The sequence below is a fragment of the Aulonocara sp. 'chitande type north' Nkhata Bay genome, linkage group LG13 (assembly GCF_057382095.1).
Source record: "Aulonocara sp. 'chitande type north' Nkhata Bay isolate Kocher_YH1m ecotype deep benthic linkage group LG13, A_spYH_male_GT1.1, whole genome shotgun sequence".
Taxonomy (NCBI): domain Eukaryota; kingdom Metazoa; phylum Chordata; class Actinopteri; order Cichliformes; family Cichlidae; genus Aulonocara; species Aulonocara sp. 'chitande type north' Nkhata Bay.
In genome coordinates this window covers 1,790,524-1,812,433 of record NC_141356.1, presented here as the reverse complement: position 1 = coordinate 1,812,433, position 21,910 = coordinate 1,790,524, and the positions used below count along the sequence as shown (strand labels likewise).

General features: G+C 40.7%; 1 protein-coding gene and 1 pseudogene across 4 annotated transcripts in view; one reads left to right on the top strand and one right to left on the bottom strand.

The window, feature by feature from the left end:
* The window catches only part of birc6 (baculoviral IAP repeat containing 6), a 135,457-nt gene that overhangs the window by 19,766 nt on the left and 93,781 nt on the right, over positions 1 to 21,910 (bottom strand). For all 3 annotated transcript variants that reach the window (XM_086258227.1, XM_086258229.1, XM_086258228.1), the window contains exons 65-67: positions 5,545 to 5,767; positions 4,018 to 4,163; positions 1,126 to 1,236 (exon numbers count right to left, since the gene is read on the bottom strand). In XM_086258227.1, the coding sequence (XP_086114353.1) occupies positions 1,126 to 1,236; positions 4,018 to 4,163; positions 5,545 to 5,767 (480 nt within the window). The remainder of the gene's footprint in view (positions 1 to 1,125; positions 1,237 to 4,017; positions 4,164 to 5,544; positions 5,768 to 21,910) is intronic.
* On the top strand, positions 14,704 to 17,892 carry LOC147315422 (protein TUNAR pseudogene; annotated as a pseudogene). Its single transcript, XR_015124346.1, has 2 exons — positions 14,704 to 15,903; positions 16,623 to 17,892. The product of XR_015124346.1 is annotated as a protein TUNAR pseudogene (transcript).

Sequence of the window (21,910 nt, the reverse complement as noted above, 5' to 3'; positions counted from 1 at the left end):
AAATACTGTTTGTGGTCGTGGTATGTTACCCGTTACAGGAAGATCGACCTGCTGTTCTGAGTTTATGAACCTCATACTCCATTCCAGAATTAATCAGATCTTTTATATTCATTTTTATTCACTTACATATACAACACACACACACACACACACACACACACACACACACACACTCACACACACACCGAAAGATGGACACTATAGAACCATGACAAAAAAAGATAAATAAATAAAATAAAATGGACACAGCAGCCCTGCTAGCACTAAAAACTCTGGACTCTTCCAGAGAAAAGGCTAATGAATTCTGTGTGTCCCAGGTTAGCTCACTGTCAGCATACTTGTAACAAGTACTTGTAACAAGTCTCATAGCGAATATATTTATTATTTTTTTTAAGATCTCAGATCCAACTGATCTGACATCGATGTTTGTGCTTTATGGCCAGGAATGTGAACTTCTTGTGAATAAACTGGTAATAACAGGGATTAGTAACAAAACAAAATTTAAAAGAAAAACTGTTTTTTAGTTAAATGCTAAAATGACACATACTGCACACAATTTTTATTAACATCCTTATGCAACAAGTCTCTTGTACCTTCATTGAATTTATTTTTAACTCCCGATCTGACTGTACTTTTTTACCACAAAAAACAAAAGTGTGTAAGTTACTGAACAAGTGCAATATCTTTTATAGCTAAAATGCTACAAAAAAAGCTCAGATATTGCTGTATATTGTTTAAACAATATACAGCTTGAGTCATAACGTGAGAAACATTCAGATGAAACAGCCACCCTGTCTTGAGTTGTCTATTTCTATGCTGTCTGCATACCCAAACACTGTTTACAGTCAAGTCACTTACAATGACCTCAGACATCAACCTGCTTACAAAATCAATTGCAAGACAGCAAAAACAGTGTAATTAATCATGACATGGCTGAGTGGAGAGTGATGGACAAGACAAAAGAGATCAGCTGGATGGGAAAGTAGCCTGATTCTGCTTCCCTTTCAGAATACTGGTGTGAAGACATTAGTAAGCATGTCAGACATGAGATAGAACAAGAAGATTTATAGCAGAATGGTGCATCACTTTTTGTGTGTATATATTTACTGATTGATAGAAACTCACCAAACTGTAGTTTTTTCATGGCAGCTACATATTTTTCCTCCAGAGAGCGGAGTACGGACAGGGGCTTCGGCCGGCTTGACACCTTCCTTGAAGACTCCACTAGTTTCTTCTCTGGTAAAGAAAAGGTTGAGAGTAGGGAGCAAAAATATCAAAGCCCAGAATAAGGAAAAAGACCTAGGAATGTGTGTGTTTTATGTTTAGGTGTTTCTCACTGTGCTCATCTTTACCAAAACCTCCCACATGCCCAACAGGTTTGTTATATACTGAGAGTTAATAATAAAAGTCAACTCTACCTCTCACTTATCACATCTGGTTTCAAAACACCAAGACGACAATGACAAATACTCAGCTAGAGGCTTCAAAATGGGATTTCAGAAACCAATGCAACTAAATCCATTTGGTGCACAGTTTGTGTGTGTCTGACCAATGTAGCCAGGACCACTGAACAAAGGGATATTTTCTGTGCATCTAAGAGTCCCTTTAGAAATGAAGTGTCCTTTAACTCAAATGAAGACTGAGGAAGTGCAATATAAATTATGTCCTGCTACATTCACAAATGGAAATTGATGAGGTACAAACTAAAACCAATACATTCAAACATAAAGGTTCTGTAATAAATTCTTGCTTCATTAAGGTTCTAGTCAATATTCAGTTTTAGTTTGAAGTGTTAAGTCAATTCAGTTTGGAGGCTTCAATTTTAGATGTCACTGACCTACATTGCATTATATACAGTTATTCAGCCTTGTTTATTTAATTCAAGGCGCTATAAAGGGATGAGTTATTTCTAAGACTTTTGGATAAATACTGAATTTCAATCAGCATACATTACGTCTATTAGTGTTACATTTAGTAATTGTATTTTCTGAGATTAATTAATAATAATACTGTCTTCACCTAGCTACCAAGACATATAAGCAACAAGGCAATTAAATAGTATTGTGACAAAATATTTTACAATTCAGCGGCAGGCTCATAGTTGCTGGCCCACTGAGGTGATCTCAGCAGCTTTCACAAACACAGGAAAAATGATAGAAGTGATAAAACTTACGAGAAAAACAAGAATGGGTCAAAGGCTATGCTCTCCATTTCCACTGCTGAGATTAAGTGTAAAAAGGAAATAGTGGCAACAGCAGCAATATAATTACAATATAAGACTCAAATTTTTTTTGTCTGCCTACTCTATAGAGCAAAGGCACAGCTAATTGTCCTGGAAGATTTCAAAGGCGAAGACCAACTTAATGGATGAATATGCAGATCTTTTACAGAATGTAAAAGATAATCTAGACAACCTATTCCACAGAAAATGTTGCCCTCTTACTTAAAAGATCTATGATTGGCCAATGTTTTCTGTGGAATAGATTATCTAAAGCTTTAAAATAGAACCTAGAATTCAGGGTTTCTGCAGGTGTGCTAACAGACATGAACCCTATAATTGCAATATGCTCAAAAGTACTCTACTCCTCCACCATTAAATCAAATTCACAGTTTTTTCCTGCTCTCAAGCACATCAACAGTCATCAATTGCGAGACAATTATTTACAAGCTCAAGAAAGAATATTATACAATTTTTCCATAAGGATATGTTTAACAAACAGAACTGCAATTGAATCTTGGAGGAATACAAACTGTAGAGAGCAGTGGCTGATATCATTATCTGGCCTGTTCAGATAACTGAACACTTCAAAGGGACTTTTTCTCTTCTCAGTCAATATAATCAAAACAGAGGAGGATGGTAACTCATGTCAGAGACATTTCTTAAAGCCTCTACACTAATTAAAAGATTATTCATGTATTGTGCACTAATGCTGCAAAGCTATACACTGGACAACTCTGCATAACTGGTAATCATAGAGCCCTTTGCTATATGGATTTCTTTACATGAAATGACAGAACATTAATCTTTATCTATAGCCCCCTACCTCACATGCACACTTCCATCAAGTCTAATAGCCAGCTCCCCACGTAAGTGCTCAGTTAGATGACCAATTTATGTAGACAGAGCATAAAAACTTAATGCAGGGAGTAGCAAGAAATGGATGGGTGGGAGAAACCTAATATTGTAATACTGTGAAGCAGCAGAAACAGGAAATGTGTCATGCTTCATCATGACACAGACATTTTACTGATGGCACTGCTACCTTAAGATGGCTAATGACTTGTCTCTCTTTATTTTTCGATGTCTTATACATGTTAGGTCATATGTACTTTGGCCTTTTCTATTCTTCAGTCTGAATCTTGTGTTACAATTTTAACTGACTGTTTATCTTTGTAGGGCTCATACGACATTTCAGAACCCACCTTGGAGGAGGGAGAAAAAAAACCCCCAAAACAAAACATAGGCCAAGGAATGTGGAGCAAATTTAAACAAGACAAATTTCCCACGTGTGGGACTAATAAAGGTTATCTTATCTTATCTTAGTAGCATATAGTCCATCATCCACCACAAAAGCTACAGGGTAACATTAGAAGCAGATTTAGATAACAGTGAATGTGACCTGCAGTTTCAGACAGTTTGGTCAAGTTCAAATTTTCAATAACAGTCCAATGGTGTCCTTGATTGAAATTAAATTGTCGGGCTGCAGTCAGTCATTTAGACTTTGATAAGCTAAAGACAATAGATCTGGCACCTGCTAAAATCATTCAGCTCAAGTTGTGACACGGGAAATTTGGAGGGAGGGAGGGGCGTCTCAGAGCTTCACATTTTTTTAAAAATATTTGATTTCCAAACTTGTTTTTATACAAATCTGGGTATGTGGTGTGTTCACTTAAATGTACTGAACAGTGTGACCTGAGAGCCTTCAGATTTAGAGCAAACAGTGCAGAGAATGAGAACTCGGCAAACACAGTTGTTTTTTAGGTAATAAAGCCTCATGTTAGGCTGTGTATACATACCCTGGTTGGCCTGCCGTAGGTTTGTAGTAGCAGCGTAGACTATCTCAGCTGTCCTCTGGATGTCAGGCACCAGCAGAGTCAAACCCTCGGGCTCTGGGTCTGAGCTCTCTGATTTTGCCACACCTTTACTTTTATCTTTCTTTGACCTGGAACACACACAGATTGTGCTGTTTAATAACTTGTTGTTTTTTTTTAGAAATTTTTCTGAAACAAAAGATGATTATATGGATGCAGGTTTTATTGCTATAAATTATTATTATTGTTATTATTATTAAGATCTGTTGCCTGTTATTTAAATTATCCACTTCTCTGGGAATATAACCACGTCAGTAATCTAGATAACAATCCCCATCCCCAGTTTACACATTTTTACCCTGAAAGAAAATAAAATTGCTATATAAGATAACAATGTGTTTGTGTGGTGCTTCTCTTCCATGGCCACTCTTAGAACTTTGCTCTGCACATTTTAAAACAGTATTTTACATTCTGCCAAATATATGGGCTCAACAGCTGCTTTCATCAACCCAGAATTGTGACTTAAAAATGAAGACAAGTCCCTAGGAAACACAGCTGACAGTTCAAGTGATCACTCTCAGTGCCTGGGTATTTTTCTTCAGTTTTTAAAAAAAAATAAAATTAAAGTCCCTATTTTGTGTGTGGACCTGGAATGTGAGTACTGTGCTTGTATAATGTCCTATGGCCATCAAAATGATGCTCCACACAAGAAAGGCAACGCAATGCAATAAAGGTCTGTCATTTTAAATGACATCTGTCCCTTAGGTTATATCACAGACATTCCCATTACACCTGACATGGATTCTAAACTCCTGTGGCTCAAAATCTTACCTGCACCAACCACTATATGCCTTCAATAAGCTATCTTGCTCTCACTAACCTGTTATGAACTACAAGGTTTGCTGCCCCTTGGTATGTTAAATAAACTATGCTGGCAGCATGACAGCTACTGCAACATTCATGGCAGGCATTTTCTAAAAATACCTTCAAATGCATCATTCATAACAAGGCACTGTGACATGTATGTACACAGTGTGTGTGTGTGTGTGTGTGTGTCAATCTCACTACAGTATGTTGTCAAAAAGCTTACAGCAGCAGTGGTTGAGCTGAGCGTGCTGGATATAATAAAAAATGCACATACATTTTTTTTTTTTTACAGAGCACAGGCAGTGTCCCTTTTGGGGTACATTTTAATGGTAAGTGTGAATACAGCTTGAGAGATAAAGAGCCCATCTTCAGCAGTATTGTTTGTTAATGATAATGAAGAACTGGGATAGTAAGGTCTTGGCTACATCCAATATTCAACTTAAATTTGTGGTGACATAAAGGATCTGATTTTTGTAATCTAAAATGCAATGAAAAAAAAGAAAAAACAAAACAAAACAAATAAACAAAAGAAGCCCATAAATGGTTTAAATAATTGAGATCACTTAAAAATTTAAAACCTTAAACTCATTAAAGCTTTCTCTTAAGGTGAAAAGAGTTATTCCCACTTGATTTTATTTGTGTCACCTGAGGCGATTGGTGTATGTGTCAACGCATGTTTTCATCTTTGCCAGCAGCATCCCAACAGAGGTTTGGCCCTCAGCATGCTCTTCGTCCTCTTCTTCCTCATCCTGGCCTGGGTCTCCAGTCAGAGGCAGCAGCAGAGGAACCAGTGCCGTGCAGGTAGAAATGGCCCTCAGCAGCTCCAGTAGTGCTCGATAGAGGGGGACGTGGCGTGCCATATCTAGAACTGTAGAGACAACGTGGATACAGCGTTACATGTTTGCTGGTAGATATAACCTAATCTAGGGTCACCATTCCCAACATCATGGTCCAGAAAACTGATTGCTGTGAAGTTGCTCACCATCTGTTCAGTGCTGCCACTATTGACATGATTCAATATTTCAGCAGAACCTATGAACAAAGTAGTGGAGTCCTTTCTGCAGCTTCCAGACACTTGTGAAGGCAAACTAATGACTAAAGACTTCTGCCCTGTAGCCTAAAGGAGATGGAGGTTTTCCAACAACATAACAAAGACTTGCATTACACTTTGTTTTGTATAACAATTAAAAAAAAAAAAGTAGAATTTCACAAGAAGGCAGCACGGTGGTTAGCACTGTTGCCGCACAGCAAGAAGGTCCTGAGTTCAATTCCACCATCAGGCCGGGGTCTTTCTGTGTGGAGTTTGCATGTTCTCCCCGTGTTTGCGTGGATTCTCCCTGGGTACTCCGGCTTCCTCCCACAGTCCAAAGGAACTCTAAACTGCCCATAGGTGTGGATGTGGGTGTGAACGTGAGCGCGAATGGTTATCTCTGTCTATGTGTTCACGCTGCGACAGACTGGTGACCTGTCCAGGGTGTACCCCCCTCTCGCCCTAAGATAGCTGATAAAGGCTCCAGCCCCCCGCAACCCTGAAAAGGATAAGCACAAGTGGATGGATGGATGTGGAATCTGGTTTAGCTGTCAGGGCCTCTTCTAGCTCAGCTTAGTAAGCCATTACCATGGAGATGTTGTGGGCTCTTACCGACAGAGCTGCTGCCTTGTAGCACTTATCCATAAGGCTAGACTAAAAACGGTCTGTCTTGGAGGGGAGGGATGGAGCCGATGAGGGTAGAGACGTCTTCGGGTGAAGATGGCTTACTACCATTGGCTCCACTTGCGGCATCTGGCGGAGGCTGACTGACTCCATCCCCCTTACAATCCAGCAGGGAGCTCCCCACGATGGGGTGTTTTCTCACTGTATGGCTTTGCTTTCCACGTCACCGCTATCTCATTGAGTAGCTCGGGGAAAACAGGCAACATATACTTCCCTGGGTTTTTTTTTTTGCATTTGGCAATTTCTTACCATCAAAACAAGATTTTACAACCCCAGTTTGCACAGCGGGCCACAGATTGTAGACCCTCGCATCTTCGGACTTGTACATTTTCCTGCACGTCGGCATCCAGGGGAGACGGCGGTGACAATTTTTCAACCTCGCTGGTAGCTGAGGGCTTTGCAGCTCAGCGGCCACACAAACCCAGAGACCTCATGGAGCCGCAACCCACAGTGCTCAAGATCAAGCTGCAGTCCACACCACTGCGTAGTGCCAGAAAACATAAAGGCCTCTATCAGAGCCCAAAACACCCTGAAGAATGTCTTCGGTAAGAATATATGTACGACCATAAATAACAGCGAACTTGCCTAGATGCTTAGCTACTTAACAAAAAAGCTCTTTCGCCCAGTGTGAAGTCAGTCTTGTAGTTTTATTTCAAGATGTTTGAAGATATTCCAGTCTGGCTACAAGGAGCACAGTGTTTGACAATGTCTCTTTTTCAAGGTTTGGCTGCCTTCGGTAAAAGCCTGATGACAAGTAGCCACAGGAATGGAGAAAGGGATTCCGAAAGTGTTTGAAAGAGGTTGCTTGTTTTTTTGTTTTGTTTGTTTAGAAAATAAACTATTTGGCAAATGTGATTTATGACTCAGTGTTGGGCTCATTTTCAGTTATTGTTTGCATGAAGCAGCACCTTACAGAAGCCATCGAATACAAGGGTCTGTTGAGACAGTGTCAGCCTCCGCTCTTGTTTGTGGCTCCCAGACTGTTTTACATTTATATTGAAATTTCCAAGTCCTTTCTGTTCTACTCCTAGCATCTGCACAACACTGAGCTTTAATCCTTTAACCACTGTCTGTGGATGACACCTTGCAAGAAATCTCAATCCCCTTTTGATACATCTATGTAATTACTGGGGGCAATCGAATTCCTCCTATGAATTGTCAATGTCCGGTTGTTTTCTCCAACCTTAAAAGGAAGAGGAAACCAATTTAAGCAGGCTCTACTGAATGGGGGGAAAAAAAAAGAATATTCGAGCATCTTTTAAGCACATAAGCAAAACACAAGATTAAAATCACAGTTTCAGAAGGAACATAGGCAGTTAGTTTTAAAATTTTTACTGCTTTAAAGACACAGCAAAAACCTCTGTTTGAGCAAATCACATAATTTGTTTTGACACTTTCTATAAGCAAAAGTAATATTTCTATCCTTTTTTAACATGGCAAATTGTAAATAGACTGGTTCTTATACAGGGAGTGCAGAATTATTAGGCAAGTTGTATTTTTGAGGAATAATGTTATTATTCCTCAAAAATTCCTGACAGTGCGCCCCAGGGTGGCTGTGGCTACAATATAGCTTGCCATCACCAGTGTGTGAATGGGTGGATGACTGGATATGTAAAGCGCTTTGGGGTCCTTAGGGACTAGTAAAGCGCTATACAAATACAGGCCATTTACCATTTATTGAACAACAACCATGTTCTCAATGAACCCAAAAAACTCATTAATGTCAAAGCTGAATGTTTGTGGAATTAGTTTTTAGTTTGTTTTTAGTTTTAGCTATTTTAGGGGGATATCTGTGTGTGCAGGTGACTATTACTGTGCATAATTATTAGGCAACTTAACAAACAACAATATATACCCATTTCAATTATTTATTTTTACCAGTGAAACCAATATAACATCTCCACATTCACAAATATACATTTCTGACATTCAAAAACAAAACAAAAACAAATCAGCGACCAATATAGCCACCTTTCTTTGCAAGGACACTCAAAAGCCTGCCATCCATGGATCCTGTCAGTGTTTTGATCTGTTCACCATCAACATTGCGTGCAGCAGCAACCACAGCCTCCCAGACACTGTTCAGAGAGGTGTACTGTTTTCCCTCCTTGTAAATCTCACATTTGATGATGGACCACAGGTTCTCAATGGGGTTCAGATCAGGTGAACAAGGAGGCCATGTCATTAGTTTTTCTTCTTTTATACCCTTTCTTGCCAGCCACGCTGTGGAGTACTTGGACACGTGTGATGGAGCATTGTCCTGCATGAAAATCATGTTTTTCTTGAAGGATGCAGACTTCTTCCTGTACCACTGCTTGAAGAAGGTGTCTTCCAGAAACTGGCAGTAGGACTGGGAGTTGAGCTTGACTCCATCCTCAACCCGAAAAGGCCCCACAAGCTCATCTTTGATGATACCAGCCCAAACCAGTACTCCACCTCCACCTTGCTGGCGTCTGAGTGGGACTGGAGCTCTCTGCCCTTTACCAATCCAGCCACGGGCCCATCCATCTGGCCCATCAAGACTCACTCTCATTTCATCAGTCCATAAAACCTTAGAAAAACCAGTCTTGAGATATTTCTTGGCCCAGTCTTGACGGTTCAGCTTGTGTGTCTTGTTCAGTGGTGGTCGTCTTTCAGCCTTTCTTACCTTGGCCATGTCTCTAAGTATTGCACACCTTGTGCTTTTGGGCACTCCAGTGATGTTGCAGCTCTGAAATATGGCCAAACTGGTGGCAAGTGGCATCTTGGCAGCTGCACGCTTGACCTTTCTCAGTTCATGGGCCGTTATTTTGCGCCTTGGTTTTTCCACACGCTTCTTGTGACCCTGTTGACTATTTTGAATGAAACGCTTGATTGTTCGATGATCACGCTTCAGAAGCTTTGCAATTTTGAGACTGCTGCATCCCTCTGCAAGATATCTGACTATTTTTGACTTTTCTGAGCCTGTCAAGTCCTTCTTTTGACCCATTTTGCCAAAGGAAAGGACGCTGCCTAATAATTATGCACACCTGATATAGGGTGTTGATGTCATTAGACCACACCCCTTCTCATTACAGAGATGCACATCACCTAATATGCTTAATTGGTAGTAGGCTTTCGAGCCTATACAGCTTGGAGTAAGACGACATGCATGAAGAGGATGATGTGGACAAAATACTCATTTGCCTAATAATTCTGCACTCCCTGTATCGTGCTTCTTCATACCACCTGGCTGATTCAACTATGCACACACTCATACTTCAACGGACTCCTCAACTTGGGGTTTCTGAGCTACAAGCAGCGCTTTGAGACCTAAAGGGGACCCATTAACCTGATTTATTATTAGGGTTCAGATTAGCTTTGCAAATTTCAGTGTAAAATAATTTAATTTAAAATTCTTTGGAAACCACTCTTTGCAAAGTCACAGGTCCTGTAATCAGTAACCTTTTTCCCCACAGAAAACACCAAGCTCAGCTATGAAATGCTTGGTTCCAACATTTGTTGAAATATGAGCTTAATCTTAATCCACAGAAATGTGTCATGGGCAAAAGATGTACTTGGAAATATTGACATTTATAATATTTAAACTAGCGTGACAGAGATTTTAGTTTCAAAGTGAAACGACTCAACAACTACTGGATGGAACATCCATATTACACACAGACGGATTCTAACAATTTCTGCCAATCCAAAATGTGCAGAACACTCATTTGGATATCACAGCTCTCTCTGAATAAATTAATATCCATGATATCTGTAGTCTCCATCACCAAATGGAAAACTGAACAATGATGTAGAGCAAACGGCAAAGACAAGAATCTGACCTTTTGTGCTCAGCCACAAGATGAGCTGCAACCCAAAGAGGATGAACATCCATCAAAACTATGACCATTCTGGTAGTGCTGACCTGCAGTCATTGCAGCACTGAGAACAGACAATCTCCACTCTGTGTGATTTAAGGCCTTCAGAGGGCAATATGGAGACAGGTGTTTGGCGCAGCAATTCTGGATGTTCAGCCTGATTAATAGTTATCAGGCCTATAGACCTGTAGGAAAGCACCTGTGATGAATTAGTGTGGCATGTATTAGAGCTGCTTGAAACAAAAGTATTACTGCTGGATCCTGTTCACCCATTTAATCTCCACTAGTTTTAAATCAATCGTCTTACTGAAATTATGCATCCATATGTTGCATACCTCCAGAAACACAGTGATGTTAAGATGTAGATATTAAAGGCAGTCTTCGATTAAAGTCTCTTTAGTAGACAGAAGCAGTAATTTTCTCCCCTAACTTTTCAATTAACCACTGTGTTAATTTAAAGCCGTACTGACAATTTTTGGTATCAAAAAACAGTGTCCACAGTGAAATACTCATTTAGATTCAGTGTTGGCTGATGCTCCTGTCTGCTTGGGGATGTGGAGTAATTTACGGTTGGTCACATACTATGGATCAGAACAGTTATTTCAGGGAAACAGTAAAATACTGTGAGCTGTAGGACCCCTTTCTTTATTTAAAAGTCCAACATTTGTCTGCTCATTATAACAAAGCTTACTTCTTGTGAACGAAGAATTTTAAAAACCAGAGTGCTCATCAATCCAAAACAAGACAAATGATCTAAAGGAGAAAATTCATGACTATTGCTTCTTTCCATAGAAGGGGGAGTCCTGCTAAAATGACACAGAATCTAAGAATTCGAGCCAAACATAATTAGAACTGTTAATTAGCCACTGTAAGAAAAACACCTAATAGGAAAGACGACATAAGAAGAAACACCTGCTCTCAAAATGTTAAAATGCAAGTACACACGCTTTCAATTTGAAGGTTTTATGCATCAAGATAATTCACAAGTAGAATAGATTTGAGACAGTTGAAAATCTTCCCAGAAGCAGACATCCCAGTAAATTCACTGCATGACCAGACTGTGCAATGGTCAGAGAAACTGGGAGGAGAAAAAAAGCTCAGCTCAGCACATTAAATGTTACAATTCGTCACGACCTCGTGGATGGTTTGCTTAGAAGGGTTGCCATAAGAATGCCTCATCCTTCTAAAAAGAACACAGCAGCAGATCTTAGATTTGCAAAGCAGCATTTGAATAAATCACAAGACTTCTGAAACAACACTCCCTTCTTACTCTGTGAGGAAACGCGTTAGTGTAGCATGTTCAGTCAACCGTTCACACCCGGCCATACAAGAACTTCTTTCAATGCTTCTTCTACAGAAAGGCTTTCTATCTATCATTCACATTCATAATGATGGATATACTTTAGAGACTAACTGCCGATTAGAGTGACTGCCCCGGATGACCTGCTCTTCCTCCTGAGCTACAACCACCTCAGATGCTTTATTAATCATTAATGCAGAATTCCAAAGGACTCAACTTCTTTCTTGCAAGTATACGCTCATTAATCATAACATTATGACCACTGAAGTGAAGATGAAGTGTTGTGAACTGATGTAAACAGTTTTTGATCTAGCAGTGAGTTATTGTAAACAATGGTTGGGGAAAAACAAAAGACTTAAACCGCTAACTGCTACTTTAAAGTTCTAAGTTTGCTAGTTGTTCAAGTGACTAAAAAGATATCTGACATTTGCTGATCTCTTTGTAACAACATGCTCTTCTTAATGTTAGCACCCAAGGAGACAACAGATTTTGACACCTTTCATCATGAACTTTACATACCACCACAATTAGTAATTAAAACGGTCAATAACACCAAGTTAAATAACATTAAACAAGTGTTCACTGAGTCCGCTTTAATGGGGAAACAGGAGAGTCGATGCGTAGGCAGGTTGCTGCTACAAGGGACGGGTGTTGAGCACACGGGTCACACTGAGTGGGTGGCAAATACTGTGACTCAAGCACGGCTGGACAGTGTCAGGTCTTCCTGACCCCTATAGGGCAAAGGAATAGAGCGGGGAGTAGCTGAAATAGTAAGACTGTGACATGCCTCCGCCAACACACAGTCTGCCTGAGTGGACACCGTAGATAATGTGCATCAAGGAAAGTCTGTGTGGAACAACCAGAAAAAAGTAGCCTGGAGCTCTGTACCATTTTAAAGCACAGAAGAAATAGTGGCTGCATTTTTGTGCAAAAAGAATCCCTTTACAATCCAAGCTACTCAGGTTACTTAGTTTTGGGTTGGCACACACTGTGAACACAGTAACTGGGTTAGAATAAGTAGGAAAACAAAGTGCCTACCAAGAAATAAATAAATAAACACAATTCCTCGCTTCTATTTCTAACTATTGGGGCCAAGAAAAAACAGCCTCTTTTGGGTTTATGTTTTATTATTGCCATTTATGCATAGAAATTTATAATCATTTATGCTTAGAAAGTATATAAATGTTTGTAGACTGATAGAGGTTTGATCCTTAGCAGTCTGTAAAGACTGCGTGTGCCTTCCAGAGTGTTCTGGCATGCACATACACACCCTAAGGTCATGAGAGAGGTCATACCTTCTCTTCTTGATTTATACTATAGGAGGACACCTACTCTGTATCTGCATCTGCGTAAGTATAAGTGCCTTTTGTTTAGGTGGACCGCTGGACTCCTGGCACCAGCTTTGGGGACTCTTCACAGGGTCACATGTTGATCCCACACACACGCATGCCTATACGTACACACGGATAAGGTACTCTTTGTTCACATGTATGCCTGTGTAAAACGTCATATGTTAATGAACTTGTGCATAGACGTGTAACCACAATAAAGAGCAGTGCTACGAGGGAGCAGACGAGAGCAACTGGGGTCAAGCGAAGGAACGACGCTCATCACAGTTCTCTCCGTCGTGCACGAGCAATACAAAGAACTTTGCCGACTCGTGTCTTTGCTGTTGCAGTAGAATTGTCTCGTTCCAGCGGTGGGTCTGTGCTAGACAGACCCACCAGCCTCCTTAGATAAACATTTTGTTTCTGCCATGTATGCAAAAATTTTAATTCATCAAAGTTAGTTACATGAATAAATTAGCAATGATTTCCAAACTATGACTAAAATGACAACTAAAAGAAATTCATAATTATCCCAGTTCATCATGTAATTATCCTACATCCCACCTCATAAATAAGACAAAAGATTCTTAATCAGACATGATACCAAAATAAATAAATAAATAAATAAAACCCAGCAGAAACTCCTTATTTGTTACAAAAATTCACCTTTTTGATGTTGATGAAGTATATTGAGATAGACTCTTTTACTTATAACATTCTGTTGTACCTGGTTACCAGGTAAATTAAATACTGCTGAAGCCAAATTAATTCAGTCTTAAATTTAAGGTCTGATAACTAAAATTAATTAATTTAACGTTAATGTATCAACTAATGTTTAAGCAAACATATCCCATACATAGATGCAATAAATGTGTGCATATGAACAGAAATGAAACAAGAGCTTAAGAGAGGATTGAAGCAGAAAAAGCCTTAACAAAGCAGACTCCTCTAGTCTGCATGCCTACACATTCCTTGGGCAAGATCCTGAACTCCAAGCTGCTCCAATCCATCCACTAGACTGAGTGTGTGCACAAATGTTCAAAAGTGCTTAGATAAAAGTACTCTATAAATGAGTGTGACTGGATTAACAAGAAAGCACCTTGAGTGCTCAATTATGTACCAGTCACTTTACCATTTAGTACAAGCTAACTAACTGAACACATAGTAATTGAGCCCAACAACACTGACCTTCTTTTCCTTTATTAAAAAAAATATCACTAATGGTTTTCAATGGTGCTACAGGAGGACTGGAAGATGACACATAAAAAAAAACGTATCAACATCAAGTTTGTTTTAAGGTAGTAAAATATTTCATAGAAGCATAGAAAAAGGTTACAGCAGAGTGAGGAGGTTCTATCACAAAATAAAGGGGGAAGTTAGAAAGACAAAATAGGCAGGCTTGGTGTCCGTTTCAGAAGCCACTGGTTAGAGATGAATATATCTAACTGCGTGCAGACCCCCACATCTTTTCACGGCCTCATCCTCTTTGTCCTCCAACCAGTCACATCCATCCTTTATTTCCCCACCGCCTTTTATTGCTGCCTCCTCCTCCTCAACTCCTCCCCTCTCTGCAGGTCTTCCAGAATAACAACAGCTGATGACGGGCACGACTGAACTCAGCCGAGAGCAGCGCAGAGAGGCTGAATTTGCCTCCTTTTTGGATATTTGTCTTGTGTTTTGCTAGGTGGTAAATGAGCGAGTGTGTGCATGAGTATATGTACTCCACCAGCACCCACAGCAGTGGAGGGAGGAGACAACTCTAAGCGTGAGCGATGTCGTCTCCCCCCTTCCTCCTCCTGCTCCTCCTCACTTCCTCCCTCCCCCCTTCTCTCGTTCTCATGCTTCTTCCAATTCATTGCCATGGACATCAGGATCCGTTCTCGCTCTCTTGCCATCATTCTGCTTGATTATGCAATGCATAGTCCTCCCACGATGACTAACTGGTGTTGGAGAACCGCCGTAACAGTGCTGTCACTGGTGGTAGGCGCGCATCCATAGTGTCATATCGATTGTCTGACACCCCGACTGCTTTTGGTTTTCTACAGAAATCTGCTCCATGGGAATTTACAGCTTCTCCTGCTCCTCTGGAATATCACCTGCCACAGACTGCTAATTTGGGGAGCTGCATGTTCTTACCAAGCTCAGAGGAAGCTTGGTGACAGAGAGACTTATCAGTTCATTCAGAAAAAATAATCACATTGCTTGCAAGGCTTTTTTTTTGTTTTGTTTTTTTAAAGGCATTCATTTCTAATAGAGGCCAGTAGAAAATTGGGGAGAGTGTGTTACAGCATAAGGTGTAGGCAGGCAGGGGGGTTTCAGCAAAGCCGTTACAGGGAAATCAAGAGAAGGAGCAGACGGTCAGTATAGGAGTAATTCAGGGGAGGTGGGAGGGAACAAATGAGGAGAACCCCTCTCCTCTCCACTACGCAGAGGCTGCTGGTGCTTTAGCAGCAGCAAGGCAAACCTGCTGATGAAAAAAAGGAGAAAAAAAAAACTGGCAAGACAAAGGGGGAACTTAATCAGAAGGGAAGTTTGTGGGTAGGGTTGTTGAACTTGACAGGTGGCGCTATAAACAGGAGAAGGAGACAAGTGTCACAAGGAGGTTTTCATTGGAAGCGTCGCTGAGCACCGAGAAGCTGTCGTGGCATCGCCGTCTCTCTCCGCCACTTGGTCTGTCGCTTATAGGCACTGGAACAGTCTCTACCCAGCCTCCCCACCTCTTTTTTTTTCTCCACATGTAGAATGCCCTTAAAGCCATGGTTTTTCTGTGAGGACCCAAAAAGCATGCCGGATGATGATGTCTTACACCTAAGGCGCTTTAGGGTAAGCCACTTTCCCCTTCCTACCCTATTGCTTTTGACTTATCTGAATTTAAGAATAATTTTCCAGACTTGAAGGGAAAGAGTGTGAATGTTATTCTATTATAAACCCAAGGATAGAAATATCCTGTTCATCTTTCAGACAACATCGTTAGCTCCTAATTTTTACCTTCTAAGACTTATCCATAGGGAAAATGGGAATTATGCTCAGAACAACTACTTCAAGGAGCCTGGGATAGGGGGGATTATTAATTTAAGACCTATACAGAGGAGGTGGGTGTAGCATGCTCAATCTTTAAATCAAACTTATTTTAACATGGAGAATGCCAATGAGCATCATTGCTAACAATTTAAAAGCTTCATTCCAAGTAATCCTAAAATGAGGCTGACTAAGTGCTGGCTCCTAGCTCACAACTGAGGAGCTCAGCTACAATCTGTAGCAGGTTGTAAGAAGCAGTCTTCAAAGACTAATCTCCATTCCACTCTATGCAGCCATTGTTGTATTTGATTCATGATTAATTTTCCTGTGGCTGGTGGGGTGGGAGAGATTATGTTGGCACTGCCTGAACCAGGGCTGTTTGAATGTGTTTTTTGAGCAAAAACTAGCAGATTAGTAGTACAGTAAAAAGGATGCAGCTGAGCAATGAAAAGACACCCAATTATGATTTGATGTTACTTTCAGTTCTTGTCTGACACAGTCCCCTTCACTTCCTTTCATTCCAGATAAGTGCACCCTTGCCAGGTTAGGTGAATAACAGCACCATGGGTACTACAGTCATCACCCTTGATGACGTGCGGGCACTGGAGCTCAAGGAGGAGCAGGAGGAGTCCATACTGGCCATGCTAGGCATCATTGGCACATTTCTTAACCTGTTTGTAATCGTTTTTGTTTATATCTACACCACACTGTGACATACCAAAACTGAAGAAAAGGATTTCTAAATCAGAGAAAATATGCCAGAAAAGCTGAAGTGAGCAGTAGTGAAGGACGGGGTTAATTAGAAAGCCACACATGTTGGAGAAAAAAGTTTGAAATGAAAGTCTATCCCAGAGAGAGGAGAAGGGAAATCAACAGACTGGTTAAAGATGTAAACAAACAAGCCATATTGCCAAGCCACAGCCATGAGCCGACAAGATAACAAAGGGCTGGGAGACATGGCAGGAACAGGACTAGGCTGGAACCAGGGTATGCCAGATGGACATCATCAAGCTCCCAGCCAGGACTGACTCCCCCGTGTGGCCCAAGAGGAAAAACAAAATTTCCCTAGATCAGATTTTTTTTGGACTGTTGTACTTACTGGAAAGAAGTGTTGTAGAAACCCGATATATTTTCTCTCTTTTTAAATTCAAAACTTTGGGGAGCATAATTGCTACTTGTCTGGAAGGAGTTCTCAACAATATGATTAAAGGCAAAGTCTATAAAGTGACAACTGGAAGCTGCTTCTGGAAACACTGCTGGTCACCTGTAAGTCTTCAGGGCCACAAAATGTGTTTGATTCAGGGCCCTTACAGTAATACAAATACAGCACTCTTCCTAAGCAATGTGGCTATACAACAACTTCCGACAGACCTGCAACTTCACATCATGTGTACCACAAATTCACACTATACTGAGGTGTTCTAGAAGTGCTTCCCAAACCCCAAAAGTGTGAAACTATTTTTGATAATACACAGGTCTTACACAGAAGTCACAGTTGCAAGACATTAAGGAATGGGATCAACTTGTAATTAAACTATGTAGTTTCCATTTGAAATGGGGCTTATGCTCTATATTCTTTCTTCATCTCTGTCCATCTTTGAAAGTCGGTGAGTGTGAGTAAAATGTGTCAGGTGCAGAGGGATCGCAGAGGTCTCTTCATTTATTTGCTCATATTCATTTAAGGGTAGTGTCAGCAATCATTTTCCTGTATTAAAAAGCTTTTGATAAATATCTGAATAACGTCTAGATGTATTGTGGAATTGGGGGACATTTGAACAATAAACACCCAAGAATAACAATAAGAATGAGTTTCCAGCCTCATCTGTGAAAACCCCCAAGGTGTTTGCGTAGAAGGATTCGTGTATATAACTTTACATGAATGGGATCTAATTACAACAATGATCACTGGTGGTGGCATCTTACGTCTCACCTTTGCCCTGATCCACTTCAAAGTGCTCATCTACCCATTTTAACTGCAAGGAGGGAAGCGTGTGGTAATAGAATCTACAATTCCACGGGTGAGCAGTGATAAACTGCAAATTCACAAATCCACAGGGACATTGTGGTAATGAATGAAGGTGGTGCTGTGGCGTATTTAGCTTTCACCTTGTACTGATGTCAATAATATGCCTTGTGATGTAGGAAATCCTTGAAGTGTGTACGGGTTTGTATAGGGAACAAAAGACTTTCTGTGCACAAGGTCAAGCATTTCATTCAAAAACATAGTTTTCCTTAGCCTGCTGTGAAAAAACAGTTAAAACAAATGAGTGGACAAACTGTGAGGCCTATGCATTTGGAAAACACAAAGGAACTGCTTTCTTTGCCACATGATGAATCACTACCGACCATTACTCTCCTACATTATGCTAATGTTTAATCAGCAGGAATGATGTACCAAAATGGCCATTAACTGCATACAACATATTTTAACTTTAAATCATATCTGTTTGAGACAAAGCAAAACTGGAATTAAGTAGTAAGGTGGAGGGGACATGTGTCATTTCTATTTATGAAATGGATTCCAGATTACTTAATTCCAGTTTTGAGATGTATGCAGAGATGGCAAGGGGGGCAGACATATTTTAGTTCAGGGGAGTTATAAAAAAAACAAAACAAAACCTCGTAAAAGTTGACGGACCAATTTAATGTCTTTAGTCAAGTAAAAGTCAAAAACCTATGACCTACAGAAGATTATCTTGATGGACAGGCTGTGATTAGTTGACCTGTGCTGCTGCTGCTCTGAGATTTACTGCTCATTAAGGATATACAGTGGGGCAAAAAAAGTATTTAGTCAGCCACCGATTGTGCAAGTTCCCCCACCTAAAATGATGACAGAGGTCAGTAATTTGCACCAGAGGTACACTTCAACTGTGAGAGACAGAATGTGAAAAAAAAATCCATGAATCCACATGGTAGGATTTGTAAAGAATTTATTCGTAAATCAGGGTGGAAAATAAGTATTTGGTCAATAACAAAAATACAACTCAATACTTTGTAACATAACCTTTGTTGGCAATAACAGAGGTCAAACGTTTACTATAGGTCTTTACCAGGTTTGCACACACAGTAGCTGGTATTTTGGCCCATTCCTCCATGCAGATCTTCTCGAGAGCAGTGATGTTTTGGGGCTGTCGCCGAGCAACACGGACTTTCAACTCCCGCCACAGATTTTCTATGGGGTTGAGGTCTGGAGACTGGCTAGGCCACTCCAGGACTTTCAAATGCTTCTTACGGAGCCACTCCTTTGTTGCCCGGGCGGTGTGTTTTGGATCATTGTCATGTTGGAAGACCCAGCCTCGTTTCATCTTCAAAGTTCTCACTGATGGAAGGAGGTTTTGGCTCAAAATCTCACGATACATGGCCCCATTCATTCTGTCCTTAACACGGATCAGTCGTCCTGTCCCCTTGGCAGAAAAACAGCCCCATAGCATGATGTTTCCACCCCCATGCTTCACAGTAGGTATGGTGTTCTTGGGATGCAACTCAGTATTCTTCTTCCTCCAAACACGACGAGTTGAGTTTATACCAAAAAGTTCTACTTTGGTTTCATCTGACCACATGACATTCTCCCAATCCTCTGCTGTATCATCCATGTGCTCTCTGGCAAACTTCAGACGGGCCTGGACATGCACTGGCTTCAGCAGCGGAACACGTCTGGCACTGCGGGATTTGATTCCCTGCCGTTGTAGTGTGTTACTGATGGTGACCTTTGTTACTTTGGTCCCAGCTCTCTGCAGGTCATTCACCAGGTCCCCCCGTGTGGTTCTGGGATCTTTGCTCACCGTTCTCATGATCATTTTGACCCCACGGGATGAGATCTTGCGTGGAGCCCCAGATCGAGGTAGATTATCAGTGGTCTTGTATGTCTTCCATTTTCTGATGATTGCTCCCACAGTTGATTTTTTCACACCAAGCTGCTTGACTATTGTAGATTCACTCTTCCCAGTCTGGTGCAGGTCTACAATACTTTTCCTGGTGTCCTTCGAAAGCTCTTTGGTCTTGGCCATGGCGGAGTTTGGAGTCTGACTGTTTGAGGCTGTGGACAGGTGTCTTTTATACAGATAATGAGTTCAAACAGGTGCCATTCATACAGGTAACGAGTGGGGGACAGAAAAGCTTCTTACAGAAGACGTTACAGGTCTGTGAGAGCCAGAGATTTTCCTTGTTTGAGGTGACCAAATACTTATTTTCCACCCTGATTTACGAATAAATTCTTTACAAATCCTACCATGTGGATTCATGGATTTTTTTTTCACATTCTGTCTCTCACAGTTGAAGTGTACCTCTGGTGCAAATTACTGACCTCTGTCATCATTTTAGGTGGGGGAACTTGCACAATCGGTGGCTGACTAAATACTTTTTTGCCCCACTGTACATAAGATGTAAACAGATGTTTCACGAGCCATCTTTGCTTAGACTCCAGCCATTATCAGTATACTGTTTACACTGCCCTTAAACTAGATCATATCAAGTTGCATAAAGTTAGAATTAAGTGAATTAAAAAAGAAATCTAAGTATCATCTAACCACCTAACAGTAACCATTAGCAACACAGCCATTGTGCACCAATTCAGAACAGTGCTTTACTATAAACTCACCACAGTATGACAAGCTAATCAATTTATCCTGCACATCCTCCAGATGTTGGATCTTCACGATCTAATACACAATCTAAATTGGCACCATGACCACAATTATGGACATTTTCAACCAAAACACTGTTCCAAATCGTTTCAACCTAGTTAACCTCAACTCCTCAGTATAGCACTATAAATGATGAATAAATTATGTATTTGCATCTTTAATGTTTTTGTATGTGATAATCCAGTGATACACAAATAATATCGTATTTTGTGTGCTATTGTTCATCCATTTAGGATCAAATCAGTTTAAAGGTCTGAAGGCTCACACTGATGCCAAAAATCTTTCCTCAAATGTGTTAAACCCTAAAGTTACAAGCCTGTTTTGAAAATATGAGGAGTAAAAAGAACAGATTTGTGTAAATACTCGAGTACAATTAACAAGGTACATTGTCAGTTCCCACCTTTGGATATTTAAAACAAATCTTCCTCTTACTCATTGCAGTGGTAGGCACTGTAGGACTGCAATCTTCTGGACAGATACCTCTAATGTTAAGCCTGGAATTACACTTCCAGTTTGGGAGTTATAGGTCCTAATGCTCCTAATCCCACTGGGACCACTTAGAACTTAACTTTCTAAACCTGTTCCAGTGGTTCCTGCAGTCCTTGATGCTTCTCTATTTTCTCGTGCTCCTCCTTCCTGATGTTGTTGTCTCATCTATCAAACCTACAGTCTTCTGCATCTTCTCAACCACAACTATGTCTGGTTGGTTGGTCACAGCTGCTTCTCTGTGTGAAGGTAGAAATTCCACTGACCGTCGCCCTGTTTTTAATTCATCATCACCTTTAGTGGTGTCCCATATTGGTTCGATTGGGGCTTGAGGACTTCTAATCTCTATGCATCACAGATGTTCTTGGACACTATAAGCCACTTGGTTGTGCCTCTCAGTGTACATAGTCCCAGCTCACATCTTCCATCTTGCTACTATGTGTTTGATAGTCTCTGGGGCAGTCTTGTAGCAGTCTTCCTTTCTACCATGCTCAGAACACCTCTGTTCTGTCCTTCCTAGCCACTGGTAAGATTGATGTCAGCCACTTCCCTGTGTAAGTCAATGGTACATCCCATGTGGCAGATTAAAACCAACCAAGGCCCTGAAACCAACTAATCTTCACCCTCAACCTTTCAGGTACTCGCATAGCAGCGCCCTTATTTGTGCAGTCAAGCAATCAAGG